The sequence below is a fragment of the Salvelinus namaycush genome, chromosome 26, assembly GCF_016432855.1.
Source record: "Salvelinus namaycush isolate Seneca chromosome 26, SaNama_1.0, whole genome shotgun sequence".
Taxonomy (NCBI): domain Eukaryota; kingdom Metazoa; phylum Chordata; class Actinopteri; order Salmoniformes; family Salmonidae; genus Salvelinus; species Salvelinus namaycush.
The window spans coordinates 26,793,957-26,813,217 of NC_052332.1; the positions used below are offsets into that span (position 1 = coordinate 26,793,957).

At 43.2% G+C, this 19,261-nt stretch overlaps 2 protein-coding genes across 2 annotated transcripts; both read right to left on the minus strand.

The window, feature by feature from the left end:
• Nucleotides 1–670: 670 nt before the first annotated feature.
• LOC120021616 (protein mono-ADP-ribosyltransferase PARP14-like) lies at nucleotides 671–12,690 on the minus strand. The gene is made up of 12 exons (XM_038965416.1): nucleotides 10,153–12,690; nucleotides 9,672–9,908; nucleotides 5,885–6,106; nucleotides 5,586–5,730; nucleotides 5,307–5,462; nucleotides 4,966–5,028; nucleotides 4,545–4,730; nucleotides 3,545–3,748; nucleotides 2,807–3,427; nucleotides 1,956–2,107; nucleotides 1,451–1,625; nucleotides 671–1,276 (listed from the first exon to the last, which is right to left on the minus strand). Exons 1-12 carry the CDS (start codon nucleotides 12,592–12,594, stop codon nucleotides 993–995), a joined length of 4,887 nt encoding a protein of 1,628 aa, XP_038821344.1. The 5' UTR covers nucleotides 12,595–12,690; the 3' UTR covers nucleotides 671–992.
• Nucleotides 12,691–12,874: 184 nt separating this feature from the next.
• On the minus strand, nucleotides 12,875–18,968 carry LOC120021617 (protein mono-ADP-ribosyltransferase PARP14-like). The gene is made up of 5 exons (XM_038965417.1): nucleotides 18,703–18,968; nucleotides 18,431–18,546; nucleotides 13,814–13,841; nucleotides 13,300–13,536; nucleotides 12,875–13,137 (listed from the first exon to the last, which is right to left on the minus strand). Exons 1-5 carry the CDS (start codon nucleotides 18,899–18,901, stop codon nucleotides 12,875–12,877), a joined length of 843 nt encoding a protein of 280 aa, XP_038821345.1. The 5' UTR covers nucleotides 18,902–18,968.
• Nucleotides 18,969–19,261: the final 293 nt, after the last annotated feature.

The following is a 19,261-nucleotide window of genomic DNA, read 5'->3' on the forward strand; positions in this document are numbered from 1 at the left end:
AAATGATGGACATTATCGTACAGAAAAAACATTTATTGTGGAACTGGGACTCCTGGGAGTGCATTCTGATGAAGATCATCAAAGGTAAGTGAATATTTATAATGCTATTTCTGACTTCTGTTGACTACACAGCATGGCGGATATCTGTTTGGGTTGTGTTGGTCTCTGAGTGCTGTACTCAGATTATTGCATGGTGTGCTTTTTCCGTAAGTTTTTTTTAAAATCTGACACAGCGGTTGCATTAAGGAGAAGTGGATCTAAAATTCCATGCATTACAGTTGTATCTTTTAGCAATGTTTATTATGATAATTTCTGTAAATTGATGTGGCTCTCTGCAAAATCACCAGATGTTTTGGAACTACTGAACATAACGCGCCAATGTAAACTCAGATTTTTGGATATAAATATGAACTTTACCGAACAAAACATACATGTATTGTGTAACATGAAGTCCTATGAGTGTCATCTGATGAAGATCATCAAAGGTTAGTGATTTATTTTCTCTATTTCTGTGTTTTTCTGTGACTTGGCTCTGACCTAACATAATTGTTTGGTGTGCTTTCGTCGTAAAGCCTTTTTGAAATCGGACACTGTGGCTGGATTTACAACAAGTGTATCTTTAAAAGGGTGTAAAATACTTGTATGTTTGAGGAATTTTAATTATGGGATTTCTGTTGTTTTGAATTTGGCGCCCTGCAGTTTCACTGGCTGTTGAGCGGTGGGAAGCTACCGTCCCACATACCCTAGTGAGGTTAAACTTAAGGAAAATGTAAGGGAAAATATAAGGACAAAATTAATTTAAGATCTTTTATGCAACTGGGCCCAGGGCCTAAGCAATATAATTTATGTCTATAAAGAGTAGTTGTCTAAGGATGTCTAACCTCAGACATGGCTATAACAACTAACCCACATACCATTAAAACCCTTTACACAGACATATGGAATTTGTTGTGAAGTAATGATATACTAATGAAGGTACAGTTAAATATGATTTACTGGAATGTGATGAGGAACTCTGGATAAGCCTGCACATCATTGAAGATCACAAACATGGTTGGATTGGAGGTGTTGTCTGTGACACTGTCGTACAAATCGGCATCCTTCCCTGAAGGTTTGGCAGGAGGAACAATCAAGCCTGCTTGTCCCCGAGTGTAGTCTCCAACAAGAACCCTGGCCAGGTACATGCGCTTGATCCCCTGTGCATCAGCTTTAGAATATCTTCCTGCTGAATAACTGGAGTCCACAGCAAAGTATGACCCATTGCCAAATGCAGCACCTGGACGAAAAACATATTGTTCTTAAAGTGTTGTAAAAAAATGAACAATGATACCCAGTTGATCAGATTGATTTACGTCTCAACATCAAGCTCCTCCTCCCTTAGGAAGAGGTCTCAACATAACAGTAAAGAATATTGGTCATCAGACATGTTTCCATGAGACCATTCTCATACCATGTGCTCCAGCGTAGCTGCGATTGAAGCCATGGCTGTTGATCTGGGTGATGGAGTTGGAACTGGTGCCATGGAAGAGCAGTTTCTCGTTGTTTGTGTGCTTGTTCTTCTCCTCCAGGAGGTTCTTTCTTATCTGGTAGCTCTTCCACAGTGAATGGTTCTGGACTCGTTCAATCTTCGAATAGCAAACAAAACACATGTAGAAATCGACAGTGATTTATTTATTACTGAAGTGCAATCCCACCTAGCTAAATATGTATCGAACAGCAAAGGAATAGGAATTACACATTTCAACTGGTTCCAGGAATTACAGTTCCATTCTTTAAAAAAAAATCCCAAACGCTTTGCTGTCTTTAATGTAGCAGCAAACACAAATAAAATTATTGTCTTAAAAAAAGATAGTTGAGGGATTCCTAACATCAAATTCGTCAAATGTAAGGCTTTTCATATAACGTCACCATAGAAAATCAGTCTATTGTGGAATGCAAATGAAATTCTGGTATACATTTTTACAAACGATGTTGTTGTTGAGCAAAGTTTTCTGAAATTTCTTCTCCACGTCTTTGTATTCCTTGGATCCTGGAGTTAGTGGGACCAGCATTAAGAGGGAACCCTTCATGTCATCCCAGTGTGCAGGTAGAGACACTGATGTATCGTCTGGACAAAAGAGTTTGGCATTTAGTGATCAAATTATTACACAATAAGTATTGTCATTAAAAAGACTCAATCATTCACAACTTTAATTGCATATTGATGATATACTCAGTTCCATGACATGTGCTGCAGCAGTAGGCCTAACCGCAGAAAAACATCGCTAGAATGACACATTCCTCTCTTGCTAGATGCTCAATAAAGGTGAATTACACTCAAATCAATTTTTTTTTACCCAAAAAAGTGTCTTCTGATGTGAGGTAAGCATTGACCTGCACTCAGAACATCACTTTGTTGTTTCTCTATGAATCACTGAGAAAAATCCCAAACTAGTTAAAATAAAACAGAGAAAACAGAATTATGGAAAATACAAGAGAATTTAAATGGAGAATATTATGGGTCCTGTCATTCCAAATACTGCTTATTGACCATTATTTTACAAGGCATATTGACAGAAAACATCTCTTGTACACCAAGAACCCGGGGACGAGTTGCAGGGTAGAGGATACGAGAAGAATGTGCCTATTTTAAAGCTATATTTAAATTAGCTCTTGTTCTAGAAAAGGTTGGAGACCCCTGATACACTGTATGCATCCACAAAAGGACACAAAATTAACACATTCTTTTATATTTAATATCACCGTTCTCCATACTTTCATTTTAATGCAGTCTAGACAGATGAGTATTTATTATGGATGGACCCACCTTTCAGGTCTTTTCTCAGTAACTCAATTTCTCTTCTGACCCCAATCTTGACAGCTCTCTTGTGGGCTACATTTGCCTCATAATCCTCATTGTTGATCTTGATTGTCACTTTGCTGTTGTCTCTCACAGCCTCCTCCAGGATGTAGTTGGTGAACATGTCAAAAGACACCATTGTCCCACTGTGGTCTTTGTACTGCCACTCCACCAGGCTGCTCACCAGGAAAGCTGCCTGTCTGCGGTTCTCTGCCCTCTCCTGGTCCAGGACCATGTTGCTGATGAGGCCGTCTGCTGTAAGCACATCGCGGCTCAGGCCCTCCAGGCGGATCAGGGAATCAGGGCCCTTCTTCTCCAGGCATATCCTGACCGTCAGCTCCCTCTGCATGGCCTGCAACTTCTCTACATCCCCCTGGCTCAGCTGGCTGATGTACGGGTTCTTGATGGTTTTCTCAGTTTGCTCCTTCACTATGAGGTTTTTAACCCAGTCCCGGGCACGGCTCACAGCCTGGGGGCTCTCTGCACACAGCTGGAACACGGTCGGGGCAAACTCCTCTCCCTCCATGACAAAGTTTTCACGGGCAGAGCGCTCATCACTGGGTCCCATAAAGTAGGTTGTCACTGTATCTATGAAGAAAGAGCACACATAACATACATGTCACTTATGATTATAATAACTATATTGTATTAGTACACATTAAGCTCATATTGTCTTCTACCTCGCACACTTCCATTCTCACTGACCTTTTAGCCTGGTAAAAATGCCCTTTTCCTCCACTCCTTCTCCCACTCTCCTCTTCATGCTCTTGTGGAACTCAGTCACCATGGCAGTCTGGAATATCAGGATCTTCACACTTCTCACAAACTGTCCCTTTTTCCTCTTCACAAAGTCCACCACTGCGTCAATCATGGCGTCCGCAACAGCAGAGGGACTCGCCCCACCCTGGCCTGACAGACAGACAGATGGAGGCAGACAGACAATGACATGGCTATGGAGGCAAACAGAAAGACATAGATGGAGACAGAAGTACAGATAGACAATGACATAATGGAAGCAAATCTGTCCCTGAGAGTGACTAATCACAAGACAAATATGGAAGAAAGGGAAGGAGACAAGGAAAATATGAAAGGGAAGGAGACCAGGAAAATATGAAAGGAACAAGTAAAAGTAAAAGAGGCATAGTATATTTGGGGAAAAAGACGTAGAAAGAACAAGAGTATTTGAAAATTAGGCTAAGAAAAGTAGCAGATCGTCATTATGAGGAGCAGGTCGTCATTATGAGGAGCAGGTCGTCATTATGAGTAGCAGATCGTCATTATGAGGAGCAGGTCGTCATTATGAGGAGCAGGTCGTCATTATGAGTAGCAGGTCGTCATTATGAGGAGCAGGTCGTCATTATGAGGAGCAGGTCGTCATTATGAGGAGCAGATCGTCATTATGAGGAGCAGGTCGTCATTATGAGTAGCAGGTAGTCATTATGAGTAGCAGGTCGTCATTATGAGTAGCAGGTCGTCATTATGAGTAGCAGGTCGTCATTATGAGGAGCAGGTCGTCATTATGAGGAGCAGGTCGTCATTATGAGGAGCAGGTAGTCCCTTTCAGAGCACATGGAAGCAAAGCATATGGCCACTTTACAACCTCACGGTAGAAACAAAGAACACAACAGAACAGGCAACAAGTACAATAAAGACATGCAACTACACAAGACAGTGTAGTCCAATAAAGACCATTAAAGCAGAGTACCTGTTCCAAGCGCTGGGAAGGACACTGAGATGAACTTTCGCTCCTCACACTTCTTGAGAACATTGTACACAGTCTCTTTAATGATCTCAGGGTCATTCTGTCCCACAATGTGCATGATGTGTTTGCATGGGAGAGATCCTGCTGATGTCACGATCATCCTGCACGGTTGGAAGCTTGGGGATTTGACTGTAGAAAAGCATAAAAGGAAAGGTTTAGATGTCAAGAATCTAAGTTACTAAAATGTACAATCAATGCACACCAGTGTTGTAGAACCCATGGATTAGAAACTGACTTTAGACTTTAACCAGACAGTATCAAACAGTACTGAAATGTCATCTCATTCATATCCAACATGACTACCAGTCTCCTTGACCAGTAACATGACTACAGTATATGTTGACTCAAGGACATGGATACACACCAATCTCTGAGCACTCCAACTCCACCTTCAATCCAGCTCCTTCTAAAATGGATTTGGATACACCTGAAGAAAAAAAGACATTAGTACAATATGGCTCTTTATTTTAAGTCAACAATTTAACCATTAAATAAGTTGTGTGTCTGTGGGGGTGTATGGGTGTATGGGATTTAGCTTGCTTCCTGAATGTGTAGCTGTAAACACTGTTCATTTGGATTTCTAACATTTCAGATGTGTACATGTTAAACATCCTTATAAGGTGTTCCTTAGTATTTGTCTTAGTAGCCTCATAAACATGAAACATTAGTTACTACACCTATGCTATTGTCAGAGGTACAAGTCACCTGATTTGAGGTTAAAGTCCTTATTAGAGGAGTTGACAATGGCGTCACTGGTCTCTTTGGTGATGTCTCCTGATGAAACTTCAAAAGTAATGTGACCCATCTGCATGCTGTACACACCCAGAGAAGGGGATGACACCTGTCCAAAGAAGCCTGCGCCTAATGAAAATGACATGTTTAGACAAGGGGGTTCTGTGGAAACAGACACGTTCTAAAGAGGCAGCAGGGTCTCAATGGCTGAATATTTTTGGGGAGACTTTGAAGGCTGTGAATTAAGCTTACCAGAGGGCTGCTGTGATTGGCCAACATAGGATTTGGCATGTTGTGATTGGTCAACATAGGATTTGGGATGTTGTGATTGGCCGGCACCTTGTGAACTCTGCCAAGTATACCCTTGTGTCTGACCTTTGAATTCCCTGATAAAGCACTGTAAACAGGAGATATAAAAGTGTGGAGCATTTATCAAACATATCTAAGAGCACAACACACACTGACAAAGGTGAGGTTATGCAACAATACTACCTCTGTGTGATGATAAACACTGAATCCCCCTTTAAACCATTTTCCATCTTCAAACTTACATCCACAGTTTGGGTGTCGCTGGGGTGGACCACGATGGCCACCTCTTTTAGGTGTGTTGAGTTTCTTCTCTGGCTGAAGTCTTTGACCTCCTGCAGAAGAAGCTTGGACACCAGGCCCTTAGGGAATCCCATGTTCCCAGTTCCAATGGCAGGGAAAGACAGGGATGCCAGCCTATGCTTCTCTGCCTCACTCAGGCAATCTCTGATCATCGTTATCAATATCTTAAATCACAAACACATGGACAATTTTAGAAACATGTTACTAAAACCTTTCGATGCACTCCCACTCTCAATAACCAGTGCTTAATTTGAGCTGGATCCTGCCGGAACCTCTCAGATTTGACCTGGTTTGTTCCGGCACCTATTTGCCCGGATCCAGTACCTATCACTGCATAGTTTATTAATTGTTTCACTGTTCGCACTGTATACATTCTAATAAAAGCGATCAGCGTTAAATCAAGTTGCCTCCTCGTTATTTCTCCTTCCCAACAGAAAGACCATCATGTAAAAGCGTGGGGATCCTTCATCCTTTCCTGCCACACTGATTCCAGACCTGCTCTCTTATTTGTACATAAAGGTTATGGGGAGGGAGGGTGGGGTAAGTAACTGATCTCGACACAGGTCTTGGTAGTGGTGGTCAGCTAGTGAAGAGGTCCTTACGTAATCACATTAATCACATTAGTCATCTCACTACTGAATTTGAATTGTGGGAAAGCCAAATAAAATGGATAAGAAAAGGCAATCGAGTTTGATGACATTTTTCAAGTCCAAAAATCTAGAGAAAGATGGTGAATTGAACCCAGAACAAACCAGAGAACTGTCAGTGCAGGAGGTGTGAGGTGCAAACTGTTCCTGATGGCGATGCCTAAGCTAGCAACGCTGCTAATCCCAACAGTTCAACATCACCACCGGCACCTCCACTAGCTAGTAGTTCTACTAGAGACTCAGACTCAGAGGGAGAGGAAGACTGAGAGCTGGGGGAGGGGGGCAGTGCATTCACAGACTAAGTGCTAGGATCAGGTGCAATTTGCAGTTCAAGAACAAGCAAACACATGGGGCAGCAGGTAGCCTAGTCGTGAGAGCCCAGGGCCAGTAATCGAAAGGCTGCTGGATTGAATCCCCGAGCTGACAAGGTAAAAATATGTCGTTCTGCCCTGAACAAGGCAACCCACAACCCACTCTTCCTCGGTAGGCAGTCATTGTAAATAAGAATGTGTTCTTAACTGACTTGCCTAGTTAAATAAAGGTTACATAACCCCTGGTTTGTCATCCAGAATTCAAAGTTGGGCTGTACAACATGAAAAAAGGTAGGGAGCTTGGATCTAGAAACGACTGGAGGGATTAAACTAGTCAGAGAGGGTGGAATGTACAGTACGTTAACATCCTAATCTTCAGATGTAAACAACAACATAGAGCCCTCAGAAACAAGGCTTTTGAACATGTCCGAACCAAGGTGCATTTGATGGCAGCATGCCTTGTAGACGATGCTAAAGGTTATAGTTAACACTCAAAATGAAAAAATAGACACGACAGCCAGTCTTCAGAACAGCGTTAGAAGGAGGCTAAATGTCACAGCCACAGGCCCGCTCATGGCTTTGAGCAAGAAATGGACTCTCAGGAGTTAAATGGACTTGACATGGGGAGAGTCATTGCTGGAGGTTTGGAAAACTAAGGTAGGACATTTTTTTCCTTTACAAACTTGTTCTGTACTGTGAAGGTTATCTGAATATGTGCTTCATATTATCACATAGTCAGGAGGCCTATATATTCTCATATGTGTGTTCTGCTGTAGCCTACAGAGATTTATTTTACTTGAAGTTATATTCTGATATTGTGATATTTGTTCTACTGCTACATTGATGTCTTGAAAATGATATTAAATTGGGTTCTTGTGAACCCCACAGATGAGTTTGTGTGCATATGACGGGTGTTCTGCAGTGTTGTCTAAAAGTGTTGCTGTACATCAATGTCTAGAAGATTAGGCTATAAGAAATCCGGACTTGCGTAAGCCCCGCAGCTATATTCGAGTATGTGGGCATACTGTAGTGATGTCTATAATGCTTTGAATTAATCAGCACCTTGGAGAGTGCTGTCCGTTTCACCAACATAGACAGTAGGCTATTGTACTTGGCTGTTTACTCTGTCTGCTGTGCTGCTACGTTGTGTTTGACACGTTTTTTCTCAATGTGCTCCGGCACCTCAAATAACATTTATTGTGTAACTGGGAGTCTCGTGAGTGCAAACATCCGAAGATTATCAAAGGTAAGCGATTCATTTGATTGCTTTTCTGACTTTCGTGACCATGCTAATTTGGGGCTAGCTGTTCTAGCATTGATTGATACACTTACAAAAGCTTGGATTTCTTTCTCTGTAAAGCACATTTTCAAAATCTGACACGATAGGTGGATGAACAACAAGCTACGCTGTGTTTTGGTATATTTCACTTGTGATTGCATGATTATAAATATTTTTAGTAATATTTTGCGCCCTGCAATTCAGCGGTTGTTTAGGAAAATGATCCCGCTAAAGGGATCCGTACCGCAGAGAGGTTAAGAAATAGAGTTAAGAAAGTATCTACTAAATAAAAGGTAAAAAATAATAATAATCTAAAAGTAACACAAGTAAATTACATAGCAATAACGAGGCTATATACAGGGGGTACCGGTACTGAGTCAATGTGCAGGGAAACAGGTTAGTCGAGGTCATTTGTAAAGTGACTATGAGTAGATAATAAACAGCGCGAGTAGCAGCAGTGTGAAAACATTCATTGTTCAGCAGTCTTAGGGCTTGGGGGTAGAAGCTGTTAAGGAGCCTTCTGGTCCTAGACTTGGCACTCCGAAACCGCTTGCCGTGTGGTAGCAGAGAGAACAGTCTATGACTTGTAGTGACTGTAGTCTTTGACACTTTTTTGGGCCTTCCTCTGACACCGCCTAGTCTATAGGTCCTGGATGGCAGGAAGCTTGGCCCCAGTGATTTACTGGGCCCTATGCACTACCCTCTGTAGTGCCTTGCGGTCAGAGGCCGAGCAGTTGCCATACCAGGCGTTGATGCAACCGGTCAGGATGCTCTCGATGGTGCAGCTGTATAACTTTTTGGAATCTGACAAATCTTTTCAGTCTCCTGAGGGGAAAAATGTGTTGTCGTGCCCTCTTCACAACTGTCTTGGTGTGTTTGGACCATAATAGTTCGTTGGTGATGAGGACAACAAGGAACTTGAAATTCTCGACCCACTCCACTTTCAGCCCCGTCAATGTTAATGGGGGCCTGTTCGGCCCTCCTTTTCCTATAATCCATGATCAGCTCCTTTGTCTTGCTCACATTGAGGGAGAGGTTGTTGTCCTGGCACCACACTGCCAGGTCTCCTGCCTCCTCCCAATAGGCTGCCTCATCATTGTCAGGGACTAGGCCTACCACTGTTGCGTCGTCAGCAAACTTAATGATGGTGTTGGAGTCGTGCTTGGCCACCCAGTGGGTGAACATGGAGTACAGGAGGGGACTAAGCACACAACACTAAGGGGTCAGAGTATTGAGGATCAGCGTAATAGATGTGTTGTTGCCTACCCTTACCACCTGGGGGCGGCCCGTCAGGAAGTCCAGGATCCAGTTGCAGAGGGAGGTGTTTAGTCCCAGGGTCCTTATCTTAATGATGAGCTTTGTGGGCACTATGGTGTTGAACACTGAGCTGTAGTCAATGAACAGCATTCTCACTCACTATGTGTACTCACTCACTCGTGTTACGGGACCTCCGGATTTACAAATTAAACACTGTCAATAACTCATAGCTTACCTTCTCTGCTGAGCCAGCTCCCTGGTCCCAATGGGGACAGACAGTATGGATCACCCTCTGACATCGCAGGTTGTAACCGTCGGTGACCACAACGTCACCATATGCCAATCTGATGGCGCGAGCCTCATCTGTGGCTGCTGATTGGAGCCCAGGACCGGCTGCCTTTAGGATAGCATTGGACACAGCACCTTTACTCAGGTCCAAATCCTCAGAGATGGTGTTGACGATGCCCTCAGACTAGAGGTGTCAAAACAAATGACCAAACATTCATGAAGCGAGAACGGAACAGCTACGTATTTCTTTTCAAACATAAATTATGACTTCTACAAGACAGCTGTCATTCCAGATAAAGAAGAGTAGAGTGAAAGGTAAACAAATTATACATCTTATACTCTGGGTTATCTAATGTACTACTTATAATACATGTATTATACAACAATAGTTTACTTGGTGCTCTGATAACTACGGTATGTGTACTCACATATTCCTCCTGGATATTTCCCTTCCTCAGAATGATCTTCAGACCCTCTTGTGTGCGATTGGTCTGTAGGATTTCCCCACTGCCTACCCCCTCAAACTTCCTCTCTTGGCCATACTCTCTCCTCTGCTCCTCTCGGTTTTCATGATAAGTTCTTTGAGTTCCGCTTTCTCTAACTCCTCCTCCCCTATCTCCATGTCCTCCTCTACCTCCACCTCCTCCTCTACCTCCACCTCCCCCTCCTCCTCTACCTTCTCCTCCATCTCCATGTTCCCATTGCTTATGTCCCCGTGTTGACTGTCCCTGATATTCAGGTCCTTGATGTCTGTAACTATGTTGTCCTCTTCCCCGTTGTCCACTTCCCCGTTGTCCACTTCCCCTATGTGCACCCTGCAGAGGCATGGTCATTTTTGGGTGCAGGTCATTGAACGTTTTCTGGACAGCGCTGGCCAGGGCTCTCACAGTGTTGTCACTGTTGTCCACCAGGTGAATCTCAGTCAGGGAGGTCTGACCCCTCAGGTTCTCACAGTAGTCACGCACTGCCACAGCAATGGTCTCAGTGCACAGGTTCAGAGGAAAGCCAAATATCCCAGAGCTGACGGCCGGGACGGCAACAGTTGAGCAGTTAACCTTCGCAGCCTCCCTCAGGCTCTCATTCACAGCTTGTTTCAGACGCTGTATGGCTGTTCGCTGGTCAAAGTCTGTGAACCGTGGACCAACTGCATGGATCACATACTTACAGGGCAGATTGCCTGCATCTGTCACAATGGCGTCTCCTGGTTGCAGTCGGCGGTTATTACGAACATGTTGATCACTGAGCTCCTGCAGCCGTGGACCAGCAGCCTTGAGTAATGCTAAAGCCAGGCCTCCAATATGCTGCAGGTCTTCATTGGCTGCGTTGACTACTGCGTCCACTTTGAACTTGCAGATGTCAGCCTTACTGACGGAGACCAGGATTCCATTGGGTGTCCTCACCTCATAGCAGGATGACGGGCCAAACCCTTCCTCCTCATCTTTATCATCGCCCTCTTCTTCCTCCAGCATGTAGTCTTCCTGCAGCAGCACCACACAGCCGTAATCCTTCATCGCCATGGAAACAAACATTCTTCCCTTCTCTTGGAAGTACTTCCTTGCTCCAGGCTTCATGATGGTGAGCTCATCAGTGCAGAAAGGTGCCACCATCTTCTGAAAGTTCTCTTTGACCTTCTTGACATAGAGACGGGCTCCAGAAAGGACAATTTTGGGCCTTCTGGGGTCAAAGTGGACATTCACCTCATCACGCTTGGCAAAATGTTTCCAGTCCTGGGATTTGTTCTCCTGGATGAATTTAACCACGGCACAGGACTTGACACGGACAGCCTCTTTGACTCGTGAGTAGTTTTCAACAAAGTCCCGCAGACTGTTGCTGACCTCTCTGACCGGGTCCAGGAAGCCAGACACAATGATTCTGTCTCTGCTCTCTGGGTGAAGCTTTATCACCACCGTTCTTTTCTTTAGGGAGTTGTAGGCATCCACCAGCTGGTCATTAAGATCCTTCCACTCAGGCTTCCTCAGCACCTCCTGATCCTCCACCATAAGGCTCTGCAGGGACAGGGCAGTCTTCAACCTCTGCTCTGCATCAGCCAAGGCTCTGTCTGAGCTGCCAGTCAGAAGTACCTCTCCACCTTCCACTCTGTACACAGCGTTGATGCCCCGGGACGTGAACAGGTCCTGGGACATCTCCATACTGTCCACTGACAGCAGGAAGTCCAGGAGGTAAGGGTCCAGCTTCAGCTGCTTCTTATTCATCTTGAGCTCCCTCTCCAGGATCCAGTTCTTCACCTTGTACACCTCTGCAACAAGACCTGAGAGAACCAACTTCTTGGTGTCGTCTCTGTAAGAAAAACCCATCTCTGGGGCTTCGTCTGCTGCGCGCTTCCGAAGTCCTTCCTGCTGCAGGATATAGAACATGGCAGGGGACACGTCCAGCTCCTCCGAGACGCCGTCCCTCTGCCTCTCTATCCGACTCATGGCCCTCTGCATGAGGTCTTCCACCAGCCCCCTGAGTCGCTTCGTGTCTTCGGCCAGACCTGCAACTGTCAGAGACCCTTTGGAGGCATCCATAGCTAGGACAGCATCCTCTTTCACCACCGAGCGGACTTCTTTCTCGACTGCCTTCCATGCTGGGGCACTTGCAAAACACTCAAACACAGCATATTGGGCCATGATGTCACGGAAGACAATCGAGGCATTCTGTTTCCATCCGTCTACATATTCGCTTGTTAGTCCTTTCTGCCTTAGCAGGGTTGGCAAAGGACTGAGTTTAACCTCAGGAGTATCCATGTTTACTTGACAGAAGTGAGCCTTCATCTGGTCAGTGATGGGGGACAACTGTCTCTTCATGGAGAGGAATTTCCATACAGCAGAATGCACACACTCTATGAAAGGGTCAGGCATCTTCCACATTGGCCTCTCCTTTCCATACAAGGCAGTGCCCAAGGACTCGTAGTATGGATACACGTTGACTGGGACTTTGCCAATTACATGATGTTTATTTAGAGTGGTTTCCACAACTGAAACGACATAGATAACGGACTGTCTTTCATAGCATGAAATTAGGGCCAAACAGAATATTTCTGTTTGAGGCCAAGAGACTGCTGCAGCAACAGAATAGCAAGGCTACATTCAATTCTTCTTATAATAGAGAGTAATAGATGACCAAATAAACAAATTGATTAACATTTATTTAATTAAACAGCTCATTCAAACAGCAGGTTTTACCTTCTGCTGCGTGGAAGGTGACAATGGCTGCCTGTTCCTCATGGAACATAAAGATGTCCTTTGCTGGGCCAGCCCACTTCTCAAAGTAGAGCTCCAGCATATCTTCAGGTATGTTGGAGGTCAGGTTCTCCACTCTCACACTCTGGCACCTCTCTAGCAACCGGCCAATCAAACCCTGCTTCTGGAAACTCTTGTTGCTTTTGCTCTCAGTAAGGAAACGCTCCACATCTGAAGACAGACAGCAATCATATCATTAATATCATGCACAACAGTTCTTGAAATTATGATCCCTTCGTGTGAGGGAGAGATCTGTTTTATAATACTTCAGAAGTAAAATTCATTGTTTGTTTTTTTGTTGAAAAAAATCGACAATTTGAAATAGTGACCTACCATTGGGATTATTGAAGGTCACAACAGCTCTGTTTGTCTCACTGATGACCTCCAGGGAGAAGTTGTCTTCCTCCAGGCCAGAGATGGTCTCCACCAGCAACAACAGCAAGTCTCTCGACATGCTCTCAGGAACTCTCTCCAGCACCACAGCAGAGCTCTGAGGAGACACCTCAGCTCCACCCTCCTCTCCAGGCAAACTCTCAGAGTTGGGAGCTTCCTGTGCTTCACTTGACACACCTGGGATTAAACACACTGGATATTCATATCCAATAACCTCATTCATATTTTCACATTTCTCTGACTTCACTGGCACATTTCTGCCTACGACAAATTTACAAGGAGATATGGCCTGATAAGGCTGCATTTTGCAATGCTGTCTAATGATACGCCAATAGGGATTATTATGAAATGTATTAGGCAAAACATTCAATATAATAATATTAGGTCAAGGGAATGCATCAACAAGTCTGATCTGTTCTGTCTAGTCACCACAGAAGCAAGGAAAAGATGTTACCTGACAATTCATTGCTTGTAGCACCAAGCTGGAAAACAAGCAAAACAAACCAATTGTATATGTCAAATAGTTAACCAATGGGCAACTTTACAAGTATGCTCTTTAATATTAGCCATAAAAATGATGTATTATCCATCATAATGTATTATCCTGTCGAGCCAAGACAGCACACATTTAGCCTACAGTTAATCTCTGTTAAACCAGAAGTAAAATCTTGCATACAGAGCATTCGTAAAGTATTCAGACCTCTTGACTTTTTCCACATTTTGTTACGTTACAGCCTTATTCTAAAATGGATTAAATATTTTTTCCCCTCATCAATATACACACAATACCCCATAATGACAAACCAAAAACATATTTTTTGAAATTTTTGCAAATGTATTAAAATATAAAAAACTTAAATATCACATTTACATAAGTATTCAGACCCTTAACTCAGTACTTTGTCGAAGCACCTTTGGCAGCGATTACAGCCTTGAGTCTTCTTGGGTAAGACGCTACAAGCTTGGCACACCTACACCTTCTCTGCAGATCCTCTCAAACTCTGTCAGGTTAGATTGGGGCTGTTGCTGCACAGCTATTTTCAGGTCTTTCGAGAGATGTTGGATCGAGTTCAAGTCTGGGCTCTGGCTGGGCCACTCAAGGACATTCAGAGACTTGTCCCGAAGCCATTCCTGCGTTGTCTTGGCTGTGTGCTTAGGGTCGCTGTCCTGTTGGAAGGTGAACCTTCGCACCAGTCCGAGGTCCTGAGCGCTCTGGAGCAGGTTTTCATCAAGGATCTCTCTGTACTTTGCTCCATTCATCTTTCCCTCGATCCTGACTAGTCTCCCAGTCCCTGCCGCTGAAAAACATCCTCACAGGATGATGCTGCCACCACCGTGCTTCACCGTAGGGATGGTGCCAGGTTTCCTCCAGATGTGACATCTGGCAGTCAGGCCAAAAAGTTCAATTTTGGTTTCATCAGACCAGATAATCTCATGGTCTGAGAGTCCTTTAGGTGCCTTTTGGCAAACTCCAAGCAGGCTGTCATGTGCCTTTTACTGAGGAGTGGCTTCCGTCTGGCCACTCTACCATAAAGGCTTGGTTGGTGGAGTGTTGCAGATAAGGTTTCCCTACTCCCCCGATTGCTGTTTGGCAGGCGACCAGCTCTAGGAAGAATCTTGGTGGTTCCAAATTTATTTCATTTAAGAATGATGGAGGCCACTGTGTTCTTGGGGACCTTCAATGCTGCAGAAATGTTTTGGTATCATTCCCGAGATCTGTGCCTCGACACAATCCTGTCTCGGAGCTCTACGGACAATTCCTTCAACCTCATGGCTTTGTTTTTGCTCTGCACTGTAAACTGTGGGACCTTATATAGACAGGTGTGTGCCTTTCCAAATCATGTCAAATCAATTGTATTTACCACAGGTGGAATCCAATCAAGGTATAGAAAACATCTCAAGGATGATCAATGGAAGCAGGATGCACCTTCGAGTCTCATAGCAAAGGGTCTGAATATTTTTTATACATTTGCAAACATTTCTAAAAAACTTTTTTCGCTTTGTCATTATGGAGTAATGTGTGTAGATTGATGAGGGGAAAAATAAATTAATACATTTTAGAATAAGGCTGTAACGTAACAAAATGTAGAAAAAGGGAAGGGGTCTGAATACTTTCCGAATGCACTGGCCAGCTGCTTGCTTGGATTTTCGTTTTTGGTCAAAAAAGACCATAAAATCACCAGAAATTCAGCGCCATCACTTTTTTTTATTTTTTATTTGGGAATACATTAAGCTGGTAAAAGAAAAATCTGGAAAATTAATTTGGATAAATTCTAAATAAATTATATTTAATTACCACAAACATTCAATGGAAAACGATAGAATGACAAACCAAATAAATATGTATAGCAGCCTAGAGGTAACCAACTCGCTGAGTGCGCTGCCGAACTGCAGCAACAAGTGGCAGAAGTAGGGCGAGTATTGGGATTGTGCTTGGTGGCTAGCTATTTCCTGTTCCAACACGCTCTGTGCTCACTCTGAGTGGGCCAAATCTGACTTAACAAGAACAGACACATACACAAAACTCTATGAGGGGTTGCTAAAACAGCTGTCCTCAAAACATTTGTTTTTGACTTGAGACTCATGTACAACGCACTATGAACTTGCCCCGTCCTAGTGTAGCCTGCAGTGCTAAATTTGTAAATCAGGAGGTGCCGGAACAATTGAGCAAGAGAGGGTGGTGACCTGGGGAGCTTTGAGGTACCGGAACGCATGAGAAAAAAACAATCCCCTTTATAATAAAGCATTACATTCATATCATCACATTTGGATAGTGGCATAGCACAGTAGAGTAGAGGTACTTACAGAAGTTGCACACATGGGGAACATTTTTAGTAGCCTAGGTTCTAGGAAAAAATTTGCATTTTATAAACGCATTTCATGCAATTCTATGTCATTTTACACGACTGGAGACTGGCAGAATATTTTTTCATACCTAATACCGCACGAATGATCTAACGGCTACTTTGACACCAACACACTGAGAATCTTAGATAAATAAAAACGGCCTTGTCTTGAATCCAGCAATAGCCTATTTTTTATTTAATTTAACCTTATTTAGCTAGGCAAGTCAGTTAAGAACAAATTCTTATTTACAATGACGGCCTACACCGGCCAAACCAGGATGACGCTGTGCCAATTGTGCACCACCCTATGGGACTCCCAATCACGGCTGGTTGTGATACGGAAGGTAGCCTAGTGGTTAGAGAGTTGCACTAGTAACTGAAAGGTTGCAAGATCGAATCCCCGAGCTGACAAGGTAAAAATCTGTTGTTCTGCCCCTGAACAAGGCAGTTAACCTACTGTTCCTAGGCTGTCATTGAAAATAAGAATTTGTTCTTAACTGACTTGCCTAGTCAAATAAAGGTTCAATTAAAATACAGCCTGTGATACAGCCTAGGCTAGGTGTGTGGGGACCCATATTGTAGGCCACAATATGAGGAAGAAATGAGTCCTACGAATGCTTTCCAGTTTCACTGACTCACCCAATGATATGAATTCTGTAAAGTGAGTGTGGAAAAGGTGAACAGACTGTTGTTTATCAACAAAGACAAGCCACCTGGGTCTGACGACTTGGATGATAGCGGACAATATTGCCACTCCTATTTGCCATCTCTTCAATCTAAGCCTACATGAAAGTGTGTGCCCTCAGGCCTGGAGGGAAGCAAAAGTCATTCCGCTACCCAAGAATAGCAAAGCACCCTTTACTGTCTCAAACAGCCGACCAAATCAGCCTGTTACCAACCCCTAGTAAACTTTTGGAAAGTTCAATTAACGAAGAGGCAACTCAAATAAACTTTAAAATCGCTTTTATTCACATTTTTACATTGCTAAAAGTGAAAAACTATTCTCATGCCACCAAAGGTACCGGATTCAGCCAAATAGGTTCTGGAATGGAAGGATCTGACTCAAATTAAGAACTGCAGTGGCAACCTGTCTTGAAAGATCACACAGGCCTAATGAATCATTTGTATTTTACATAACATAATCAAATATAATAGCATATAGCACAGTAATAGGCCTAAATTACTGTTACACAAAAAACACCTCGGTCATATCTTATGAGGTTATAGGATGCTCGCTGAAGCGTCACATTTTTTTGTTCTAAAGCGGTCAAAACTCAACAGCTCGTGCCACTAAGTAGGATAGCCTATGCTTCGATTGAAACAAAATACAAGAAAGGTTAATAGTTTGTAACACCATCGGCAGATAGCCTAGCGGTTAAGATCGTTGGACCAGTAACTGAAAGGTTGCTGGTTCAAATCACAGAACCGACTAGGTGAAAATATCTGCCGATGTGCCCTGAGCAAGGCACTTAACCCAGATTGCTCCTTTAAGTCGCTGGACTACAATGTAAATGTTCTAATTCACTCACAAAACAGTAATTCATGAAAATCTAAGTGCATATTCCAATTAAACTGATTGAGATCAAATGGTTGGCATGCAGATGGAGTTTGGACATTTCACCAATAGATCATGAAGAATTAGACTTCACTATTGACAGTGATATTTTTACTGTCACATACATCAGATAGGTGCAGTGAAATGTATTATTTTAGGTATTCTTCTTTTAGGTATTATTTTAGAGGAGGATGCATTTTATCCAAATTCTATAATGACATTCAATGGGCTACATCTGTCGGTAGAAACGTTGATTGAGAAATGATGATATCATTTAAAAATATTTGGCTCCCGCACCTAAAAGAATAGCACTACAACACCACTGAGTACATGTAGGCCTAATTATGATGTTAGTTGACATTCATGTTGAAACTTTACTTTAACACTGCTTACAACTAAAGATAGCAGTCTGTTACAACAATCCTTATTTATCTTTAGACAAACTGTATGAGACAAATACATGACAAATCTGGGCACGGCAACGAATACGCGCATTTATCTCTGATTGGCTGCAGTAAAAGTGGCGCATGACAGAACAAGCTAGGTCGAATCAGGACAACTGTAGCTGGAATGGGAAGGCCTCAACACCGTTGATAGCAGACGTTCGTACATTTGATTTCACAGAAAGTCAACAATCCAACAGTTGCAGCTATTCATATAGACTACTCACCGACGGAGAGCAAGCCTCTTTCAGATTTTCCCCCGATGACGATGACAAGCGCAACGTCACAGTTTCATTGTCTACAGTCATTTCATGGTTCTCTCTCGATAGAACCCTTTCCCTGACTGTGGAGACAAATGCGACATCATGCACACGCCATTTTACTGGAAGTCACTTGTACATATTTACGGTTAACATTATTTCACTATTATGATATCCTACAGTAGGCTAGAAAATGACAACTATACGATACAAATCTTCATTCGTGGTGATCTGCTTACCATCCTCAGATTTGAAATAAACAGTTGCTCTAGTGGAGCGTTTATCCTCGTAGTGCACCAAGCAGTCCCCTCCACTCGACTTCTTTTTACTTTGAAAATAAATCTGAAGCTTGTTCTGTATCCCTTTAGAGACCGAGTTTGTCCAACTGACGTCTACAGTGATGGGATAAGGATATTCATCCATCGTTTCTCCCCTCATGCGAAGACTGTTTGGGTATGAAACGCGTCGTCCTATTCTTTCACTGCATCCACTGTTTCACTTTCGTTTCAGGCTCGGTTGAGGAGGAAATCGTGTGTACAGTGGACCTACTGATCATATAACAATGCCTTATATGAGTAGGCCGGTAAGGTTATAAAACATTATTGGGGCATATAAACCTATTGGCCTATACTTTTCAAGTAGTGTTTAACTTTCGAACGTTTTGCTTAAAAAAAATGGCGAATGGAAACGATGTTGCATTATATTTTCACCTGCTTCACAATGTCATAATTAACAAAAATAACGAATGTTAGGTAATGCTCTCAGGGAGAGTGAACTTGATCATAGACAGAAATTAAG

Bases quoted from the DNA above. Each gene is read 5' to 3' on its own strand.
- LOC120021616 (XM_038965416.1), bottom strand. From the start codon at position 12,594: ATGTGGAAGATGCCTGACCCTTTCATAGAGTGTGTGCATTCTGCTGTA. The intron at 9,909-10,152 runs GTGAGTACACAT...TGACACCTCTAG, and splicing joins GAAATATCCAGGAGGAATAT to TCTGAGGGCATCGTCAACAC. The intron at 2,108-2,806 runs GTGGGTCCATCC...TCTTTTGTCCAG, and splicing joins ACTGAGAAAAGACCTGAAAG to ACGATACATCAGTGTCTCTA.
- LOC120021617 (XM_038965417.1), bottom strand. From the start codon at position 18,901: ATGAGGGGAGAAACGATGGATGAATATCCTTATCCCATCACTGTAGAC. The intron at 13,537-13,813 runs GTAACATCTTTT...GTTTAATCCCAG, and splicing joins TACAAGCAATGAATTGTCAG to GTGTGTCAAGTGAAGCACAG. The intron at 13,138-13,299 runs GTAGGTCACTAT...GTCTGTCTTCAG, and splicing joins GACCTTCAATAATCCCAATG to ATGTGGAGCGTTTCCTTACT.